The sequence below is a fragment of the Fulmarus glacialis genome, unplaced genomic scaffold (genome assembly GCF_000690835.1).
Source record: "Fulmarus glacialis isolate BGI_N327 unplaced genomic scaffold, ASM69083v1 scaffold6405, whole genome shotgun sequence".
Classification (NCBI taxonomy): Eukaryota; Metazoa; Chordata; class Aves; order Procellariiformes; family Procellariidae; genus Fulmarus; species Fulmarus glacialis.
The window spans coordinates 18754-41163 of NW_009211053.1; the positions used below are offsets into that span (position 1 = coordinate 18754).

Consider the following 22410-nt stretch of genomic DNA (forward strand, 5'->3'; position numbering starts at 1 on the left):
AAGTAGGTGCAAAACATGACAAAGCTGAAGCAGCCTCTGTTTCTCCTACTTTTACCATTTAATTACTGCATGGCTTTAAACTTCAACTAACCAACTGTGGGTACTCCTCAGAAATGGGAAGAGAAGGGGGAGAATGCCACTAGGTCTTTGGTATATCACTTGTTTGAAGGAAAAAAAAGAAACATGTCAGTATTTGATGTTAAATAGTTGTTAATGGCTGCACTTACTATGATTATTATGTTACTCTTCAGGTATGAAGCTCTGTTTCCACTGGTGCTATCTGGTTTGATGTTTGTGTGGATAAATATGGAGCAAGAAGCACTGCAGCACTATGGTCTTTCACTCAAACCAAAGGTAACAGCTCCAGATAGCAATATCAGGTTAATTATCAGCTTTATCTTTTTTTGTCCTTGAGGATATAATAAATATTCTGTGTGGTTTTCACAGAGCAACACTTTGCATTTCTTTAAGTTTGGGAAGCCAGTATCAGCTGTTTTATGAAATAGGAATGTGACCTTGTAGGAGAGATTTATAATGTATGTTATTGAAGATATTCCACATCAGAGCCATTTCTAGGAATGCAGGAAATGAGTTTGACTTAGTGGTATGTTCTGTAGGCTACAAAGCTCTGTTTATCAAGTGTAGTGCTAATTCAACATAAGGTACAGTAACTCTTTAAAGTAAGTACAATGTCACTGTACTTTTTTTATTCTGATGGCAGAGTCACGAGTGAGAGGCTGAAAAGAAATAATTTGATTTCTGAAATGACCCATAGGAAATACTAGAAATCTTAGTTTGACTTTGTCCTTCTACTCTTTCTTCAAGGGCGGAGTTTTATTTCTGATTAGACAGACAAGGAGCTGGAGACTAACTTGGAACTAGCACCTTCTCGGATTTGCCTGGAGAGGGAGTTTTGTAATCAATGCAACTTCTTTCACCTTAAAATTTAGTATATTGTCAGCAATTTTCAAAGCCCATGCTGCTCGCACTGCTACTTAGTTTTTAGATTAGGTCAAGGGTTAACAAACTGTGGCTATGCCATTGATTTGGTTAAATCTGAAGTGCTGGTTGCAGAGTTGTCTGGGTGCTTGGAGCCAGGCAGGTGTGCAGCACAGCTCTCCCCCCCTTCTCCCAAATGTGCTATCCTTGGTGCAGGTCACAGAGAACCTGGGTACAGATGCATGGGTGTAGCCAGAGTCACTTGTAAGAGAAGTGGCAGTACACATCTTTCCTTCCTTTTGCAGCTCATAATAATTAGGGAGAAGTGCTGGGAGGTGAAATCTGAGACAAGTCAGTCACCAGAGTGGACCTGACACATACTGTGGTTTTGCAGTTCTCCTGCAAGGGAGACCGTTTTAAAACTTGAGAGAGAACAGGCTTTACCAATTCAAGGCTGAATATCAGAAATGAAAACAGGAATCGCTTTTTATTTATGCTATGTGTAGTTATGATACTTTGTGTGAGCATGTTTTGTAGCATCTTAAGTGATAGAGAAGGAATCTGAATGTAAAAATGTATGCTTAGCATGAGGCCATGATTGCAGCCAGAGGTTTCTAGCACAGCAGAGTCATGTGTGGGATGTACTTTCTCTTCCACTCTAGAACCCACTCTACCTTTTGCATCTTGTAACAAGGCATCTGTGATGCTTCCCTGTCTGATGGTGGTCTGATACTCTGTTTGCTTTAAAATAAAATTCTATTAAAGCAGTATTAAACAGTGATGAACACTTTATTAATCAAATGCAAATGAAAAGAACATAGGTAAGCTGTAATGAAGTTTTCTGTTGTCACTCCCTGTATGTCATTTGACTTTTGGTTTCAAGTGAAAGAAACAATAATGCTTACCTCTGCTTCTTGTTTTTAGGTTAGAAAAATCATCTCTACAATGCCTGTTAATATATGCCACAAAGTAAATCTTGTATTAGAGAATACAGCTGAGTTCTCTGATGGTGTGAGATTATTTTTAATTAAAATGTTGTCAGTGTTGAATGTCTATTACTTTAATTTTTTATTTTCCCCAGTGAAAAGGAGTTCACTGACCTCTTAAACTCCATGAAGACAATTTTTCTTCAGGTCAAGTGATACTGTGCTGAGAATTGAGTGAAGGAGAATATTTTAGTATTCTCACTCACAACATAAGTCAACTGAGGATAATTGTAGTCTTTTATTTCTGTGGGTCTTTATCCACATGCTCATGTAAGCAGTGGAAGTGTGTAGGAGGAATATTTATAATGAAAAAAGATGATAAGTCTATGGCATAGAAGTTCATTTTTAGTGTAGATAACAGCGGAAGCTCCACTATTCATTTGATCATCTCACTTGTACAATCTTTTGGCAGAGTCATTAAAGTATAATGAAAATATGGGAAGGGTTTGCAGTTCTCATCATACTACTACTCTAATAACAGCTGATAGGGAAGTAGGTTTATTTCTCATTCACTTCAGTAAAAATAGGTGGTTCTATCAAAGTACATCAGTTGATATTCAGTATTGATTTCTTCTGCTATCTTTCCAGCTTGCTGTTTTCAACTTTGCCTATGCTACTGATATAACTCAGTTTCGACAGCTCCACCTAGATGATGTCCGCAGGTCTTTCTTCTTTGTATCCTTTTGCTGGTTGCTGCATTCCAGAGAGAAGATGGGTTTGTTTCAAAAGGCCCCGCAATCATAATTTGGTAGCCACTGGAAACAGAAGCTGATGAAGATGATTTGACTCGTGTTGCTCAAAAGACAATGGTCTTGTACATTATGGTTTTTGATAAAGTAGTAAAAAATCCAGTACAAGCTGCACTCTTTTGGAGTCTGGCTCCTTGGCGACTTTGAAAAGTTTGGTCTCTTACGACCATTACAGTTGAGGTAAACTTTCTTCTAAGGAGTCCTGTTTTCAGTTTGGTTTTGTTTTATTACATTTTGGCTGGAGGGAACTCATTGAACCTTCACAAATCAGTTGGAAAAGGTGATATTAAAGTTATTCTCATTTTCTTATTTTTAGAATATGGCAGTCTGTTAGGAAGAAAATGTTAGGGGGCAGGCATTGGCCAGGCAGATGAGATGAGAAGGAAAGTTCCTGCGGACTCTTAGTGAAATGTGTTCCCAGAATCTGGCCTAGAATTATTTATATCACACGTGGTTTCTGCTGTTAGAAATTATATGGGCTTGGGAGGGAAGAGCTGTTTGTTCACTAGCATGGCAGTTATTTTGCATTACTGTAACCGAAACTACAGCTGATTTTTTTTTTTTTTTTTTTTTTTTTTAAATACCGTACAGACTTGGTAACATTGTCATTTTTCTATTCCATCATGGGACTGCAGTTAAGTGAGAGGTATTTGGAAGCAAGGGTGATGGGTGTGCAAGTGAGAGAGAAATTATGAGCCAGTCTAGAACATATGGGTTTCTAGTGCAGGTGGGTTATCATAGCTGGAGCTGGGGAAGGAGTTGTCTCAATACCGGTTCCTGCAAAAACAGGCTTTATAGTCCGTAGAATAACCAAATCTGAGAGGGTGGATCACAGTCGCGGAGTCTATGCTGTTGCAATTTGGGACAACGCTGTTGGACATTGGGAACCTGCAGCAGAGGAAGTGTGAGGGATACCTCATTAAGAAGACAGTTCAGCGCTAAGGAAGGAGGCAAAACAACTTGCTAGGTGTTGAACGTTTGTGTTTGCTTTAGAGTATACCTGAACAGCAGCTGACACACCTTGCAGTAAATTTATCAAATTCATTTGCTGTTTTGCTATTTTAACAAAAAATAAGCTTTTAGTAAAGCTACTGCTGTCTGTCAGATGCTAAAAATGAGCCAAAACAAAAATCAAACAATCCAATGGTATTTTTTAAAGCTCCAGCATAGTACTACTTTAATCTAACACTTGAATGTAGCACTAGTTTAATGTCATCTTAATCTAAAACATTTGAATGTATTTTGTTCAGCTCATGAAAAAATACACAATCTTGCAGGTCTCCTTTGCAGTGACCAGGTGTGATACATGCCTGCTCAAAAGATGTTGTGGCTTTTTTAATTTAGATGCTGTTTAATGTTTAAAAATAGTGGTATTAGAAGAGAAACCTTTTCTGCTAGAGCAATCACGTTGCAACTACGACCCTGTGAGCTGTATATCTTGTCTCAAGGTTACTATATAGGGCCCAAAAGTCAGCATGTGCTGAGGGACCTTATAGCCTGATCTTCCAGAATAAGATTCAGATTGCTTATGCTTAGCATTTTGATTAGACCTATGTGCTACTGGTAATTTTTTTGTTTTATTGCGGAACTGTTGTTCTTATAAATCTTAACTGGCAGAACTGCGCTATGCTGTTAGACTGCTGTGTTACTAAACTTGAAATGATGTGATACTCTTGGGAAGCATAATTTCTTTAGTTATGCTGACCTAATCCTTCCAAAATATTGCATGCAGAATCCCAACAATTCTGCTGAACAGTTGGTAGCAAATTGTTTATGCAGATACTTAAATGATCCAGTGCAGGAGCTATAACAGGAGTGGAAGGACCAGAGGGAGCTCTGGCAACAGCAGCCATCGTCACTGACTAACCCTCTGCCTGATGCAAAAGAGCAGTTAAAAATTGTTCTTCGACTGAAGAGATGTGAGCTACAATGGTCCCCAATGAGCTCAGGAGGTAGAAAAATATCTTTCATGGGCTCATATAGCAGCAAGTGTTGTACCTAGATGAAAAGGGTAGGGTTTATAAAAAAACATCCAGCTATATAGATACTGCGAGAGTCATCCTCCCTCCCTCAAGTAAGGAAAAAAAACTGGGAGTCCTGTTTTGCAATGGATAGACTCAGCATAACCTTTGGACAACAAACCTATGGGAGGGATAGCATAGGAACCTTTAGTCTTGTTTCATAGCCAACTACCTCTTCCACAGTCAATTCCTCAATAAAGCCATCTCTTTTGGTGTGCAGTACACATGCATACGTCATTACTTTCTGCAAAAGCATGTGTGTTTGAATGCACAGCTGAGATTGTGGTCCAGGTATGTTCCTATCTTGCTAAGCAGGGGCCCAGAAAAAACAAGTGGCAGCTTTCTGGCAGGGGCTTCAAGACAGGCTCTAAAATCTTACCCAGGCAGTCCCTGTCTTTTAAAATTGACGTAGTCGTGTGCGAAATCTTGGGTAGAGCTAGACAATACTTTGGATTTCTTAATGCAATGTAAAGCTAGTGGGTGGGTCAGCTTCTTGTAGTTTCATGATAGGATTTTGAAAGTAAATTGGAACAAATGGGGGAAAATGCTCGTTTTGTTTTACTGCAGCCATTTCTGTGGTGTATTTTCCTTAAATACATTTAGGTTTTCTTCATAGTGACAGCCTTTTTTGGCACCGGAAACATAGCTTCTGTTAACAGGTAAATTTTATTCATTGACTTGAGACACAGGGTACAAAAATTCTTCCTGCAGTTGGTGTACTGAATATAAATTTGATTAGCACAATCAGGGCAGCAGAATTAAAGCAATAGTCAGTGGAATAATGATAACAATTTATTTTTTCTGCTCTCTGTAACGTGTTCCCTAAGAGCCTGAGCTTGTTGGTTACGAGGTCGTCTCAATTTCCATTAGAAGTTATTGGCAGTGTGAGCAGAGAGAGCTCGGCTGCTCACCAACAGCACGGCACCTCGAAAGACACGAGCAGAGAAAAATTGTAGAGAAAGAAAAGTGAGGTAGGCTGTCCTTGCTAATTTAATATCTGAGCAAGAGAAGAGAAAGTTGGAAGCCTTGTTTAAAAATGTATATACGCAGAGTGTGTTACAGAGTAACTAAATGCACTGGTTTTTTAATGGAAAATGCCATTTCAAGGATATGTTGTAATGTCTTTTTCATGTTTCTCTAGTTTTGATCCTGCTTCTGTCTATTGTTTCTTGACTGTGTTCAGTCCCTTCATGATGGGAGGCTTGCTTGTGCTAAAGGTTAGTAATCTTACCTTAGTGAAACCTTCTCAAAGAACTGTTTAATAAATATCGTATCATGTACACGATTGTTACTTCACAATTTACAAAAACATATGTATGTATTTGAGCTTCATTAGCCTTCTTAACCATGTGTGAAGCTTTCAGCCTTTGTAGTGTTTCTAGAGACGGATCCTTCTGTTTCCCAAAAGAGAGAAGCTAAAGTACCTGGAAATATAGTTTATCCTTCTGTTTCCCAAAAGAGAGAAGCTAAAGTACCTGGAAATATAGTTTAACTGCATTAGATCGGTTTATTGTATTAAAATGGAAATTTTAAATGTTGAAAAAACTTAAATTATTTAAAAAATTATAAGCTTTCCCTATAGTATAGTATCTACAGAAACATTGAGGATATGTCTATTTTATTAGCTCTATCTACATTACATTAAGTACAGGCATTGAATGCTCTACTGATTAGGTTGTCATTTTACAATGGATATTATTTTTTATAATTTTTAATAGTCTAGCAAAGATTGGATTGCAATTCTTGTTTACAGGCAAGGTGTGGGAGCTCTTTTCTAATATTTGAGTAAAGGATCTACCAGAGGGGTAAAGAGGCAAACAGGAAGGCAGGCAGACATGGAATTTATGGATTATTGCTAAAATAAGCAGTATTTCCTGCTGCTTCTGTCCCAGAGAAAGCAGACTTAAGTTACAGGTATACTGTGTGTTATACTGCAGGACATAAGTCAATAATGCAAACCTTCTGGATGCAAGAGAACAGGTTTTAGCAATGCTTTTACGCTACTAACTTAAGGATTACAAGTCAACTTTGGAAAGAGCAAAAGGCAACATTCATGTTTGTGACTTGTTTGTTTGGTTTGTTCTTAATTTACTGATCTGTTTGCATTTGCTTAACTTGGCTTTGGAGGGGCAGTGTGATCCTTGCCTTACTGAATACATTCTATATTCAGGGTTTTTTTTGTGGTTGAGATGAGATTGTCCTCTTACGCTTGGAGCTCTGCAGCCTGTTACATGAGATATTGGATCTGAATAGTTCTGTCTTCTAGCCTTGTTGAAGTATTTATCACTAGTGCTAAAATGGATAAATGAAGTGAGGATCATTAATGTGTTTTAATTACAGTTTTCCATATTGCCTCATGGCTTATTTCACTGCAGTTCAGCTATGACCATGGAAGGGGTTTTTTATTCATTTACTAAACATGCTTTCTGCAAAATGACTTTCTACCTTTTCTTGCCAATATTTTATTTTTGTAACATACACATTCTGTGATAATTTCAAAAGCAGGAAAATGTTTCCATAACCTACCAGGTTGTTTTGTAAATATGGCTATAAACCAAAATGTAACTTGTGTTTTAAACAGGTTGTAATCCCATTTGTTCTGGTATCATGTGCTTTCGAAGCCGTTCAAGTCACAACACAACTGTCTTCTAAGAGGTACAGTAAGTGCTATATTTCTGCATTAGTAAGGGTTTTGCAAGAATTCAGAATTGTCAAATCTCAATCTAAATTTAAAAACAACAGTAGATCACATTGTTGCTTTTATTTGTTATTATGGTTTGGGTTTTTGCTCACTGATTTTGCAAGCTCGGGAATTCTTTTCTTAGTGATAAATGAGTATAAATGGAAATGTTGGCCCTGTCTGAAACAATCAGATATTTAATATTCTTTGCTGACAATACGCAGAAGGAGCACTTTTCTCCCCATAATGTAGAAAAATGAGCAGAATTTAAAGTCTGATTTTTGTTTTAAATTGCATCTTTGCCTACAGTACAATATTTTAAAAATAACTCATTTATAATGTAACCAATTTACAACTTTGTAGCACTGACCTCACCACAAATAGCATTTAAAAAAAAGGCTGTATGACCTTCCATTGCAGTTCAATGCTTCACAGGTGTGTTCAGTATTACATGTTTTTTGCGGTAGGACTAGATGGCTGCCAGTCCTTTCTCCATCTCCAAAGACTTTTCAGAGAGAATGTGGAACGGATGCCCAGCTTCGCAGAGTGCTGTATCCGGACTTGAACTACCCTCACTCTTTTCACTGTCTCAAGATTTTTATTTTTTTAACTGTTAGCCCTCCCTACCCCTTTCAGTGCACCCGGTGCACATGACTGAATCCTCTGCCCATCATGTGGGATTACGAATGGTGCTGAGACGGAGGAGGTCCCTGTCAGCCACATGGTTTTGAGTTTGTCACTGTGGGATGTTGTGTGGGGTTGACCGAAAGTCTCGCTGGACAGTGGCAGGGGGACCACAGGATGTCTGTCCTGCATATTGCTCAGCTGAGCAGAAGGAAGCTGCCTTTGCTCAGTGTGATGCCCTCTGCTTTTCTGTTTTTCATCCTGCCTGTGCCCTACCTGTTGTCTCCTTATACAGTGCCACCCCGTACTAACGAGGGTCATGGCAGCCTGAAATCTGACTTCTTGCTGGAGAGGAAGCACAAGGCTCACCATCCTTTTACCTTCTCTACCTTAGCTGTGCGTGCAGTGTACTTGGGCTGTCCCTGGACCCCCCAAGGAAGTATATTCATGCTCCTCACTAAGGCTTATACAGAAGCAGGGCTGCGTTGAGGAATCAGGGTTGCTCAGAAGACTAGCTAGTGATTTACATTTCTAGGGCTCAGGCATCATAAAGGTCACCATTTCCTAACTTGTGAACGCTTGCCTTGGCAGCACCAGTGATATTGCAAGCTTTTATGGAATGTGCATCTGAGTGTGTGAGAGGGGAAATGATATCAACTTCTTAAATCAGGGGACATGAGTACGTCTGTGCAGCTTTACGAGGCTGTGATTGTAACTCCGGCTGGTATTTGTACTGGCTTCATTTAGTTGTGCTCAGGTAACAATAGCAGCGATACCGGCACAGTATCAGCCTGGGAACAAGGCAGAAACCACAAGATGTGCCCAGGATCCCTGGAGAGGCTGTGCTCTGATTGTCAGTGCATCCTGAGGTCTGTGCTGCACTCTTTATTGCCTTTGCTGCCCCTGCTAGATAAATTAAGCCATCACAGGGGACAATCTTGTCTTTGTAGTCTATAAATGTGCCCTGAAATTAGTGTTGTCCTTCGTTGTGAAAGGCTTCCTGCAGTTCAGAAGGGCAAAAAATAGATTTTTGTGATTTGGACAAATTGCTCCTAAACTCCCCGTTTACAGATTAAAGATTTTTTTTTTTTTTTTTTTTTCCCCCCTGTTTGTGGGGAATATTCTGTCAGAATATGTTCTTGGAGCTTGCCTGTGAAAACAGCCCTCTAGTTGAATGCTTCCTAGGCACTACAAGATTGCAACATCTTATCTGAGCTATAGGGAAACGGCGAGAAGCCTTTCAGTGCGTCTGAGATACAGTTGGTTTGTGCATCCTTATTTACTAATGAAGCATAGCTGACGTAGGCAATATCAGAAACTTCCTCATCAGAAGGCATTGGTATGGGTGTCCCCCCAGTACATGCTTATACAACTCTGCAGCAGGACATTTTCTCAAAAAAAACTTCATGGATTTATGATGGTAGTACTAATAAATTAACTGTATTCTAGTTAAAGACTTTTCTGTTAATGGGTCAGCTGTTTGCAACATTGCTTCAGTGTCATTAACTTAGAAACTAGTTTTAACCAGTTATAGCAATTGCTTTCATGTAATTTAGGATTTACATAGTTTAATGAAAAGAAGATTAGGTTAATGGGGAGGGGAAATAGCTCTGTGTGCTCCCTTTGGTTCCTTTTACTGGCCGCAGCCTACTTTGCAGAAGTAACCTGCCGCCTGACAGAGAGGCCCGTGGGTTTGGGAGCATGCCACCAAAATGCTGGGCTTTCCCAGAGCAGCTTACGGGCACCCAGAGATCTGGAAGCGGGGTAAGCACCTTCTTTGGCAGCCTCCTACCCAGCAGGGTGGTTGTCAGGGTAGGACCGATTGGCTCAGGTATCTGTCTGCCTATGCCAAACATCTTTGCTCACTCTTGAGTCCATCTTGAAGCTTCTAAATCAGCTTTATTTGGCCTAACCGGCACATGAGCTCCCTGCATCAGGAGTAGGCAGGTGCTGTTTGTAAGATGCTCTTGTTCTCCAAAAAATGACTTGTGTTAGGTTTCTCTGTTGCAAAATTGAAACTGTTGATGTGAAATGTCTTTTTCAAGCAGGGTGGGATTACAAATCCCAGATGTCCTAGTCGTATATTTTAACTGTTCTCTAATACATTGAAATGTATCTGAGTGATTGAAAGGCAAGTGCAAAAAATCATCTTATTTTAATTTCTTTATGGGGGTTTTAATAAGCTTTGTAACATCTGTGGCAATAAATAAAGGTTGATGATCTGTGTTTTTTTTTTTTTTCTTTGCAGCCTTTTCCTCATTGTTCTTGTGATTTCAGACATTATGGCTTTGGTAAGTTGTTGTTGCACATTCTCTTCAAATAAGATCAAGAAGCAGAGGGTTCTCCTAATTCCATCTAGAGAGATCTGAATTTGTTTCAGACTTCAAAGTTTTTGTAACTAGGGCAGTGAATTGGATTGCAATCCTAGCATAATTTAGAGATAAAACTCCTGCAATCACGACTCTTTGAATTTCATGTAATTAATGCTTCTGAAGAAGCAATATTCTCATAACAATAAGAGACAAAAGTGAAGTAATAATTTATCACTCTGAGTTTTTCATGTGCTTTCCAATCAAATTCCTAGGAAGAATTTAAATGAGAATATCAGTTTTAGCTGTGTGCAGGGTTTAGTTAATTTTCAGGAATTCTGAACCTTTTACTTGCCCCACCTTCACTTGAAAAAGAGAGGAAAAGGAGAAATGCGTTACCCACCAGCTCTGTTAGAGTTGTCAGAATCCAGGAGATCAGAAAAAGACACTTTGTGTCCTTTGTGCCCTTTGTAATAAGCTGTTAGGAAATGCTATCTTCAGAAAGCTTGCATCCACAAAGCAAGCTAGCTAAAACAATCTGAAGCTGAACAATACCCCAAAATAATTTTTTACAAATTAAATGTACATTTTCGTTGCCCCCTCAAACTGTCTTCAACCCAGCAAGCAGTGCCACTGGGTATCACAAGATCAACAGAAAACTTTTCAAAGCAGCAGGTAGAGCTGGTGTTCTCACTTCGTACATGCTGGTTTAGTTTCGTCCCTTTGGAGTAAGCATTGCTGATGTGATTTCCTTGTATAGTGTGATCTGTGGATCTCACTTGATAGGAAAAACAGTGAGTAAAAAACCGAATAATGACTAATTTGTCTGCAGAGTGAGAAATGGAGAAGGTGTAGTTTTGTGTAGTTTCAAATAAATCTGTGTGACTAATCTGATTTTTGATAACTTCCACAGGAAGAGGATTAAAATACCAATAAAGCACACTCATAGCATTTCACTAATAAAATCAGTCTAAGTAGACTAAAAGAAGAGTGCAGGCATGTACTGGTGTGTAGCAAGCCCCAGTATATCCAGATCTTATATCTCAAGTATTCTCCTATTTTGGTTTAACTATTTTAAAACAATTAGCAAATATGTACTTGGTGTACAAAACAAAATATTACCAAAGAGGTGTGATATGCAGGAGCTGTGTGTTTATCAAGAAATGAGAAAGCTGGCAGGAAAAAAAAAAAAAAAAAAAAAAGAAAGAGAACTGGTTTGCGGTTTTGAATCAATGTGGCCACCAGCTAGAATCTGGGGGATTCACTAATAAACAAGTGCTGTCTTCTCCCAACATTATTCCCTTTTTACAGGGGAACTGCCAGAGTTGCCCAAAGAAGTTTGTGGCGGAATTCCATGAAAACAATATGCAGCCTTCTCTTTGGCACTAGGTCTTATTTGGGATCCTGTTATTTCAAACAATAAGGTGGCTTAGCTTTTCTTATTGAAAAAGTTCTCTGCTGGTAATCTACTGTTTCTTGCAAGCCCAGCTTGACAGAACTTAGTCCATCTTTAGGTGTTTGTGTTTGATACCATATTAAATCTATTTCTGGCTTCTAGACTGTTCTTTACTTTGGTCCAAATGAGCATTCCTGGAAAGGTCTTGCCCTTGTTCTACTTGAAGAATTAGAAACTTGGAGTAAACAGCCTGAACACATGGGTTTTAATTTTGCATTTCAAATTGTGCAATGTTGATGTACTAATCAACGCTGTTTTATTTCCTAGCATTTTTTCTTTTTAGTTAAAGATTATGGAAGCTGGCTGGATATTGGAACAAGGTACAGGTTTTTTTTGCCTCCATTGCATTTTTAAAATGCTCGTAGGTTAATATTGTTGTTTATCTACTCAGAACTCGTGTAATTTTTGCCAATTACTCTCCTTAATCAAATGCGTCAGTGATGTTCCCCATACTTAAAATGCATGTGCATGCATGTGTGCGCACATGTGTACATGTATATATATCCCAAGCTAAAACTCGTTTCTTAAAATCTGTGTCAGAGCAACATGGAGTAAGTAATGACTCTAGCATGACAAGAAATACAGTTAGTAGGATTTGTTTGATTTCTAAAGAACAGTAATTATACAAAAAATATTTTAATTACTGTTTTGCATTTTAATTAATTGTAATCACTGTTAACAATTTTGATAGATTGTTATTTTAATTGCCTTGAATCTAGTTAATCCTCCATATACAATCCCCTGTGAATTAATGAACCTTGTGCAAATATGTTGGTGGCTATCAAGACCCATGCATTTATCCTTCCTCTAGTTGGGGGAGAGTAAATCTGTAGCATTTAAACATAGAAAACAGCTAAAATGAGAGAATTTGTTTTGCATTATGAGTCGTACTAGGCTCCACAGCATATATCATGGGGTAGGTTTTCAACTGTGCAGTCTTATTTGTGAACAGTCTACAAATAACGAATACAGAGCATACACATTTCAGATTTACCTTCCCTGAGTTGTGAAAGTAGATAATATGCTGTAATAAGTGTAGTAGGGAATGTGTTGTTAATAATCCAGCCAGTGTGGTCACTTGACACTATTATTTAAACAGAAGTTGAATAGTGACCCATTGTCAATATTCTCTTTAGTCTTCATTTACTCTGTGCTTTGCAGAACCCCAGCATTCCCTCCAGTGCATACATGCGTGTACACATGCGTGCACACGTATTCTGCCTGTTTTCTTTGGACGTTCAAATTCGTGCTTGTACCTGCCTTTTGAAGGTTCCTAATGGGAGGAGATACAGTTAGATCAAATAGCGGAAACGATGCTTTAACATCACACTTCCTTGCTATGGTCAGCTTATGGTAAATCAGATGGCCTCATCCTTTGGTTTGAATTCCTATGCAGATTAATAAGGATATTAAAGACCTCAGAAAAGCTCTGTTCTGCTGGGCAAGAAGCTTTCTAATTGGGATTTAGCAAGCAAAAATATAAATCGTTACAAGTACCCGAAAACTTCCTCTCTGGTATACAGTCTTCATAGCATAGAGATTTACAATGGTGATAAGATTGTTGGATCCATTTCAGCTGGAAGTTTGCCTTATCCCAAAGAGTTTAGGGCAGCTCATTATGCACAACTGTAATTCTGCCTCTTCATGTGTGTGTGTGTTTTGAGCACTGAAGAAAGCACTGAAAAACTCCTTTCAAAAGAGTAATTTGTGATTAATTTTTAACGTGGTAATGCATAATGCTTAGGCAGCCTTAAATTTGTCATTACTTCGCTTTTGAGTGCTTGACTTTGCCACCTACACTATTTTACTGTAGTCTCTTTATATATGTTTTATATGTACGTGTGTATATGCACATAAGATAAAAATGACTAGGTCGTGTAAGAAAAGAGGTGAAGTCATAGGCGCAGAGCTGAAGTGGTCCTTCTTTTACCTAGCATGAGCAATATTTTAGCGCCTGAACCTTCTCTTCTGAGCAGATTTCTAATGTGTGATCCTCAAGCTTGGCAAAATTAGCAGGCAACAGGAGAAGATTTTGTTGTTTGTTTGTTTATTCCTGAAAGGGAAGATGAGCTTCACGGGGTTTTGGGCTATTCCCAAAACCAGTGGGAGAGAGATACTGACATGGCTCTTTCCTGTCCTCCTGTTACAACTGCGGTGACAGCTCTGTAGCATTCCCATTGTAGTGTTGTCTCTTGTTGCTTTGACAGCAAGGTCTGAAAATATTCCATCTCGGTTGCCATTTTAGGTGTTGCCAAAATTTTCCTGAGAAGGCTGAGTCAGTTAAGGAAATGACGGTTCTTTTTTTTGCAACTGTTTGTATCTCAACAAAGCCTGTGTAGGATTTCATGGAACAAAGAATAGGAGCGCCCTTAGGGACAGCTGCTCTCATCTTTTTTTTTTTTTTTTTCCCCTTTTTTTTTTTTTTGTAGCACTGATAGGAAGTGTGTATTTGCGCGTGCAATTGTCAGGGTTCGTTTTATATTACTAGTTACCACATCATTGAAATCACAGGTGGAAAAGCAGCAATTTAATTGCCCAGTGAAGATTCATTCTTTTAAAGTCTGTCAGAGTCCAGTGGTATATGTGCCTCATTTGCAAAGCTTCTGATGTATATTTCCCTACTCATTCTTTCTTGTGGTGATAGCTTTCTATGGATTTTCTAATTACCACGCTTCAAAACTTTTGTATGTCCTCTCTTTTACTAAGAATGTGCAAGTTCAGTAGGAAGCCCTCATTAGGCAATACTTGGGTTTTTCAATACCAGTCCTCAGAAGTTTCATGTGTAAGAGCTCGTTTTTCCCTTGTGATAAAAAGATGACCTTCACTGCTGTTTTATGGTGATGTTTTGTTTCCTAGTGGATCTCTCTCACTGTTTGGAAGCAGGGCTTGTTTACTGAACTTACGTATTTTCCTTTTTTTTAATTTCACCCCTAACTCCTGGCTTTTACATTTCATTCTACCACGCCTTAATCACATTACATGTCGTTTTACTGTGCCTCATATCTGCCTTGACAATGTGATGTCTTTATTCCCCCAGTTGAATTCACCATGACACTTAAGTATTGTCTTTGAATGTAAAGAGATTTCTATTTTTCCCACTCTTCCAGATCATAATGAAATGCTGAGCAACAACAGATCCAACATACAGTCCTGTATTACCACATTCAGCAAATTATCAATGCACCATTGATTTCCTCCTCTCAGTAAATTATCAATTACCATAAATATTTATGGCTTCTTAGAAAGTTTTCAAGCCCCTTTGCTTATGGTCATGCCAAGATCAATGTGAACTTGTTTTTCAGAGAGTGCTTTTCGTTGTTTTGATGTAATAACAGGATAATAATCTTGCAGTGAACACGGAACTCATAGCAGTGGCTTACGCAAGCTTCTGAGGTCTGCTAACCTTCCCATCTACCTATGTATCTTGAGGTCACCCTAAATTGCATCATATGCCCTAGAAGAACACACCATTACATTTCATAAAAATAATAATGCAGTTTTCCTAGTATTTTTGATGTATCAGTGTGTAGTACGTGATCATGAGAAGTTTGTTCTGACAGATTCTTTTATTTTTGAATAAGAGAAAAATGGAATAGCTAGCTTTTCGGCTTCATTGTCACTAAAATAATTTCTCTATGACTTAAAAGGTATGTTTATCTATCTCTATCTATGGATCTCTATAGATAGAGAAATATAGCCTTTAAAGCCTACTATATCTATACAGTATATGCAATTTGTAAATAGCTGTATATTCAGATAGTCAAGATAAACTCTGAAGCTTCTTTATAGGACAGTATTATATAGTTTTATACAGACGCATACTGCACTACTCCCTCCCTCTTTTTATAACAGTTGCTGGAAGATAAAGAGAAAGATACAATCTTAAGTGTTCTGCAGTTTCAAAGTGCAGAGAACATAGATAAAGCACAGAAGACTGTTTTTTAGGTTTTAGGATAACAGAATCAGTTTCAGGTTTGGGATGCTGGGACTTCTAGGCCTGACCATTAAAACAAAGGTCTTGTAAGTAGGAGGAAAACGGTGTTTACCAACAATTTCTAAAACAGGAGCTAGGAGTGATGTGCTTTGTGATTTGTTTTGTGTGAAACAGAGGAGACAGTGTGTGGGATCCCGGCTGGAAATGCAATGGACTTAAAACTCAGAATCTAAATCTGGGGTCTCAGTGTGCGCTTCGGAACAATCCCACAGTTCAAAGTAGCATGTAGTGTAGAAATAAGGTCCTCGGACTCTTCTGGAAAGTGCTCTTCCAAGTCCTTGCATGAACTGTTTTTGTTTTACTTGTTTTATTTCTAGCTATTTAATTGCTATGGTAACTTACTCCATCTTCCTGTCTTCCCAGCTTCTAATCAGATCTGCTATCTTAGGAATTAGCCTGTCTTGGGAGAAAGCTGTGTTTTGGAGCAAGATTGATTCCACCCCACCCCCCTCATTTTTCACTGATCTTTGATTCTTCTTGACTTTGATTAGTACTTCTCACGGATGTATGCTGTCACAAGCAAAGCCATGAGATGGTAGTACCTCATATGTTCTCCTTTTGGTTCCTTGCCACCGAAACAGGTGTCTTCCCCCCTGATACAACATTTTCCTAGCACCAGCTTTGCCTGTTGACCTTGATCCATACATAGGGTACTCACCTTTCCATTGAACAGTGCTGCCTTACCTTAGATTATCCGTGATCCCCTACACTGGCTACCTCTTCTCTACCATTACCTGTCCCTGCCCATCTCATCCTTTATAAGCATTGCCCCACTGTGTCCCACTATGCTATTCTCTTGTACCTGTTTAATGTCTCTTCTTCCTCCACATGGATATAATTTGCCTGGAGCCTAGAATTTGCTCCTTTTTCTTATTAGCTCAGGTTTGACTTCTGAGGGAGGAAGCTTGTTTTGAGAATTACCTGCTTCACTGTAACTACAGATCCAGCCAAGGGTGCAGTTCTGGGTAGTATAGGGATCAAGATTTTGCCACTGCTGTTGTGGCATATACCTGCAAGAGTCTTGCTTTGTTTGTTTGTTTAATTACAGCATTACCCCAGCCTGAGAACTAATTTACCAAGCAGAGCTGCCTGCAGGCACTGCAGTACCAGTTGCTGATAGCCCCAGAGATGCTGGCTGTTTGTAATTATGTGACAAGTAGACTGAAATGGTTTTTAAATGTGCTCTATGGCATAATATATGTATATATTTCTTTACTCTGAACATCTGATAGTTTAATAAAGGAGCATAAGTATTCAGCCTTTTGCAATATAGCAAGGGAGAAGTGCGTGCAGCACTTTCTTCTTTACAAAAGTACAGAGGACCCAGTCCCTTGACTGACAGGTAGCTAAGCAGAGTTTGTGGAGGCTTTTTGCCTGTGAGAAAGCCCCTCCCTATGCTCTATCCCAAAATAATTGATAGCACCCACATCTGGAAAAGCTCCTTTTGGGGCAGACAGGAACTCAGATGCCTGTGTAAGGACCATGCTGTTGGCAGCAAGTCACTGATCCACTGGTCACTCAGGGTGTCTGTAGGAATAAAGGCAGGGTCTTCATTTGGCTTCTGATTTTCAGATTTCTCATTCAAGCTTTCTTTGAAAGCTAGAAGGAAAGTGGTGTGGCTACTTACATGAAAAACTGCAATTCTGGTGCCAGGTGAGAAGGAAAGTTGAGGTGTTACCAGTAATGCATGAGACATTAAGCCATCCAGCTATTTAGTAGGGTGGCTGTTCCCTTAAGAGCCACGCAAACTTCTGTACCTGTGGTGCTTGTACAGTCCCCAAGGACACGTTACTCCATGAAGATAACTGCAAGGAGGGTTTGACTTTCAGTTGGCAACATGTCCTTTCCCATGGAGAACTGAAACTGAGCCTGTAACACGCCCAGGTGGACTTCCAAGGGCAGCTCTTGAGGGAGTTGTGTTATCTTTGTTATTGTAAATATGCTGTGAACTACGAAGTCCAAAGTGCACTGACCAGGTGAAAGTATGGTTTGTGCCTGACTTCATGCTCTCACTGTGTCATCTTACATGTTCCCCACAGAAGCAGAGCAGCAGTATGGCTCTCATAGGTGTGCTGTCCTGCTTAGCTAAAGCTGGAGGGGGGAGATGCTTATAGGAAAGGCATGTAGGAAAGATGGCTTCTGTCTGATATTTTAAACCTTGAGTTGTTCACATTAGTGAATATTTTCAGTTGCACTGTGTACAGGTGGCAGTTTACAGAGGTGCAAGCTGCAGGCTGTTGGGGGTGCATTATGCTTGTTGAGATCTGAGCCCATTTGTGCTCGTGGATTTTTGCAATTGATTTCTTAAAACTATGTATTTTGAGCAAGGTATTTGTGAGAAGGTTTAGTCAGACTCAACAGAAACAGAAAAATCTTGTAGCATGAGTCAAGTTCCTTTCAGTGTTCTCCATCGACTTTGGTCAGACCCTGGCTCCTTTAGTTGCTGGTATCCTGTCTGTGGAAGAGCTCCTGCTCATTAGTGAACTTTTTGGATTACTTTTATTCTCTCACATTGATTAACAGCCCAGCTTTGTTAAGAGCTGGTGCTTCTCCACTTCACAGAGCTGAATTGTGCTAGGCTAGCACCAGGGTTGTCACAGTCTCAGGATCGTGAGGATTGATAGCGTCGGCATTATGAGCTTTACTGTTCTTCCGTGGCTAAACTCTCAAACTGAATGAGTCCTCTGGCAGGAATTCCAAGTCCTTAAACCGGCAAGTGCTCCTTGCAATCCTTTTTTGTGACTAAACTCAGACTTCCTCAAGTCTGAAGTTACCCTACTCGTCCTAAAGAACCATCTGCTTTGAAATAGTGGAGATGAGTGCATCAGGAGGTGTGGGTTCCTCTCATGTCAGAACGCCAGTATCTTCAGTAGTCCCAGGAAAAAAACAAACAGCTGCACTGGATGCGTGATGGACATGGGTGCAGCAATGTTTTGTCTGCAACTCCAGCCTGAAATGTCACTGGATTTGGAAGAATTCTAATTTCTTAATGGCTACTGGTTTACATTAATAGCAGCTTGATTCAGACATTGAACACAAGGTGCTGAATATCCTAGGTCAGATTTCAGTCTGATCCTAAATGGCCCACCTGTAACACTAGCGAACATCAGGTACCAGAATTTGAGCAAGTGGAGGACAAGCTCTCTGCTTGTTATCCTTTTAATTGTTAGTGACTTAAGGACTTCCTAACCCAGAAGATGCATCTTCATATTGTGTTTGTTAGCCACTCTTGAACTCATTTGTTTAATCTCTTTGAAACCATGTGTTACCACAGCATAGAATTCCACAATTTTTAGAAATGTTGAGTGAAAAAGTAGTGGGTTTTTTTTCTTAAAGCTGCTCATCACTGGAATAGTGTTTTCTCTAGAAAATTGCGCTTCAGCTGAAATAAATATCTGAGTTGTCTTATTACCAAGGAATGTCTACCTCATGGCAAGTTCTCCCTAGATTCTGTGTTATCAGTTCACAGCAAACGGAAGTTTTGCGATGGTTTCAGTCACATACGTTGAATTACCCACTTGAATGAAAAATACACCCAGCACCTCTTACTCACTTGGTATATGCTCAGTTGTGTTTTCTATTGTCCCCACCATTTTATTTTGTCACAGACTTTGTTTTTTACACGATAGTGCTGCTATAATAGTTGTCTTCCAGGAGCAGCATATATAAAATGACATACTAGGCCAATAATTAGGCCTAGTTAAAAAGAAAAAAAGTACTCAGAGGGTTGTTTATATCGGGGCTGTTTTTTTACTCTGCAAATTTGCATTTTTCTCTCACTTCTTTTATCTGTCTCTTCCTTGCAGCATTAGCCACTATGTGCTGGTGATGTCATTGACCATATTTATGATGCTGATGAATGGACTGGCCCAGCTGCTAACTACAAAGAGACTTGAACTTTCCAGAAGGACTAAGCACCATTCCACGTGATAAAGCGATAAATCTTCCTGCCTTGTTCCTTGTTCCTGGTTCCTCAGGCTTCCTCTGAACCAACCTCCACCTCTGGAATGTAAATATAAGTTAACAGACTAGAGTGCCAAAATCCCATCCAGGGATCAGAGAGCTCTGCTGATACAGGTTAAATGCTGTCCCGTGACTGAAATTTGCATTTGGAGATTGCCATTTAGACATCAATGGGGCTAAAAAAGCCTCAGCTTTATTCTCCAAGTGTACATATTTCTTGAAAATAAAAACAGTAACAAAGTCCTTTTTAAAAGAAATAGGCAGCCATCTTTTGGGGTTTTTTTTCTGGTTGTTATAACTTGTCTGCCAGCTGTTTCTCACACACGCGCTCAGTCTCATTAGGAGTCTGCAAAGTCCTAGCTTCATTTCATGTCTCACATAAGCATCTCACAGACTAAAGCATAAATGAAATCAGTCTGGGCAGATCACTGATTTGTATGTTGCCAATGTGGCATATGCATTTGAATATCTCTGAAACTGGCTACACTTTTTGCAAGCTGTGTCAATGTACATGTGAGAATATGTTGAGGCAGGTTAAGACTGGTACGCTGTGAGGCTGTTGCTTGTAAGACAACAGATTTTAGCTAACCTCGGTGTGAACTGCTGCTGCTGACTGTGCTCTCCGGCAGCCTCCTGTGCTTGGGTGAGCTGAGCATACCTGAGTATGCCAGCTCAGGTAATTGATCCAAATGAAAAGGAGCCCGATTAAAGAATTGTAAAATAGCATTCAGACAGATTCCCTGGTCCAGCTTGTGACAGAGTGGGCAGGAAGGTTAGGGCCGGTTGTTTCAGTTAGATCAGCAGCAAGAGGTCATGAAGCTGCAACTGGAGCTGGTGGTTTGCATAGAGTGATGCCACATGGAGACTTTTTTCTTTTCTTTCCCTGTTTTCCTTTCCACTTGTGTTCTGCTCCTGATTACAAGCGTCAGTCTAGGTAATGGCTGCACCATGAATCAAACGCAGACACAAATTCCCTGCTTGTACACTGATTACAAGTGAGAGCAAAGAGCCAGGGTGCTTAGAGGCTCTGCTGTTGTGGGTGCTCCTGGGGACCCAATAACTGTAAATACATTGCATGAGGCTTTGAGATAGACTTGTAACTTTGTAGCCCTTTCAAACAGCAAGCATCAGCTTCCCGACCACTAGCCCACAGCTGATTAAGTAGCACAAACTACAGTACCCACCTACACCTCAATGCTTCATTGCTCCCTCGAGTCATCTGTTGCAAGAATTAAACAAAAATTTTATCTCCTGAAGCAAAAATTGTATCTCCTGCTCAGCAGGAGGCCTGCACAGAGCTAGGTGTCCTGCCTTTGAAACAGCTTTTTCCATCCACACCATCAATAAAAGGGCTTTTGAAGCAGATCCCTTTGCACAGTGAAGGAAGTGAGTGAAAGAAAAAACTTCCTTTTTTCTGTGCTATTGTATGATGGCATCACTAAAAAATTGTGCTATGTAATATCCTTGTGTCACACTCTCAACTTGCAGCCAGGGCTTTCTATCTGGGTGCTGATACATATGGTACGTGATGCTGGCAGCCGAGGCTAGACATTGGTCATGAGGGCTGCTCCAATACTCTTTCCAGCCATCTGGTATTTGGCCGTGGTCACACGTCTGTTTAATGCTCTGGAAACTAGTCATTCCTCTGCAGGAACTTTGGCTGGGGGAAACCAGTCACAAACCTCCCTCTGATTGTTGAGTGCTAGAAAAATATCGTATCATGGGCCTGCAGTCGTCTGTGCAGCTTTGGAGTGCCTCTTAAGAGCATCTGAGCACTGGAGAGGGAGTCATTTTTCCACTAGGTAGTGGTCCGGTGGTCCTACAGGGCACGTTGCTAGCACCGCTGGCCTCAGTCACAGAAGATATTTCACATTTGTTACAGACTATACCTGGAGACTTGCGTGCCGGAAGGTGGGCACGTGCCCACTGCTGGTAGTCGTACCATACAGCCAAGGCAAGGAGCAACCATGAGCAGGTGGAAAGTTGCTGCCACTGCAGAGACTATGTGTAGGCATGGGAATCTGCCACGCTTGTTCTCCTTCCAGTGAGTCTCTGCTATGGAGAGCTATCCCTGCCTCAGCCCCAGTCTACAAGGTGCACTATGTCATTGAAGGGTACTGTATCATCAGCTTTGTGTGACCTAACTGATGTCTTGAGACCTCTGTCTACAGTGCTGTCATTTCAGTACACACAGCTATAGGCAGCTGTACCATTGGGCCTCCTAGCCTCCATTGCTGGAGCGACTTATTTGCAAAACTACTGTTTGTAGAGCAAATTCAGTGATGGGAACAGCTGAACAGCTGGTGGTGGTGTGATGTGAAGGAATTGACTGAAAAAGTAGTAGCATGAGACCCACAGGACTGTCACCCTGACGGCACATCTTCTGCAGGCATGTCAAAACTGCATGTTATCTATGACAAGACCAAGTGGATGTCCCACCTACCAAGTGAAAACACTGGAGGTGCATACTGTCTGGTGCTGCAGGCTCCCTGGGAGAATGTACACGGGCGCTCAGGCCTGATGTCTTTTCTTACCACAGGGGGCTGGTAATAAAACAGTGTCTTACCCCACTGCGTCTGGTGCTGCTCATTTATGGTAGTAGGAATAATCCATATACTCTGGTATGCAGGCAAGTGGAAATGGCTGTAGAAGTACGACTTGCATCAATTACTCTTTCTGCTTATGGCTT

At 40.1% G+C, this 22410-nt stretch overlaps 1 protein-coding gene across 1 annotated transcript in view; it reads left to right on the plus strand.

Moving 5' to 3' along the window:
• Positions 1-19688, plus strand: part of LOC104076490 (GPI ethanolamine phosphate transferase 1-like) — a gene marked incomplete at its 5' end in the record, with an annotated part of 38067 nt that extends 18379 nt beyond the window's left edge. The window contains 8 exons of the mRNA XM_009577375.1: positions 252-354; positions 2514-2600; positions 5299-5354; positions 5837-5912; positions 7277-7350; positions 10248-10290; positions 12032-12084; positions 19565-19688. Of these exons, the coding sequence (XP_009575670.1) occupies positions 252-354; positions 2514-2600; positions 5299-5354; positions 5837-5912; positions 7277-7350; positions 10248-10290; positions 12032-12084; positions 19565-19688 (616 nt within the window). The remainder of the gene's footprint in view (positions 1-251; positions 355-2513; positions 2601-5298; positions 5355-5836; positions 5913-7276; positions 7351-10247; positions 10291-12031; positions 12085-19564) is intronic.
• Between the last annotated feature and the right edge of the window lie 2722 nt (positions 19689-22410).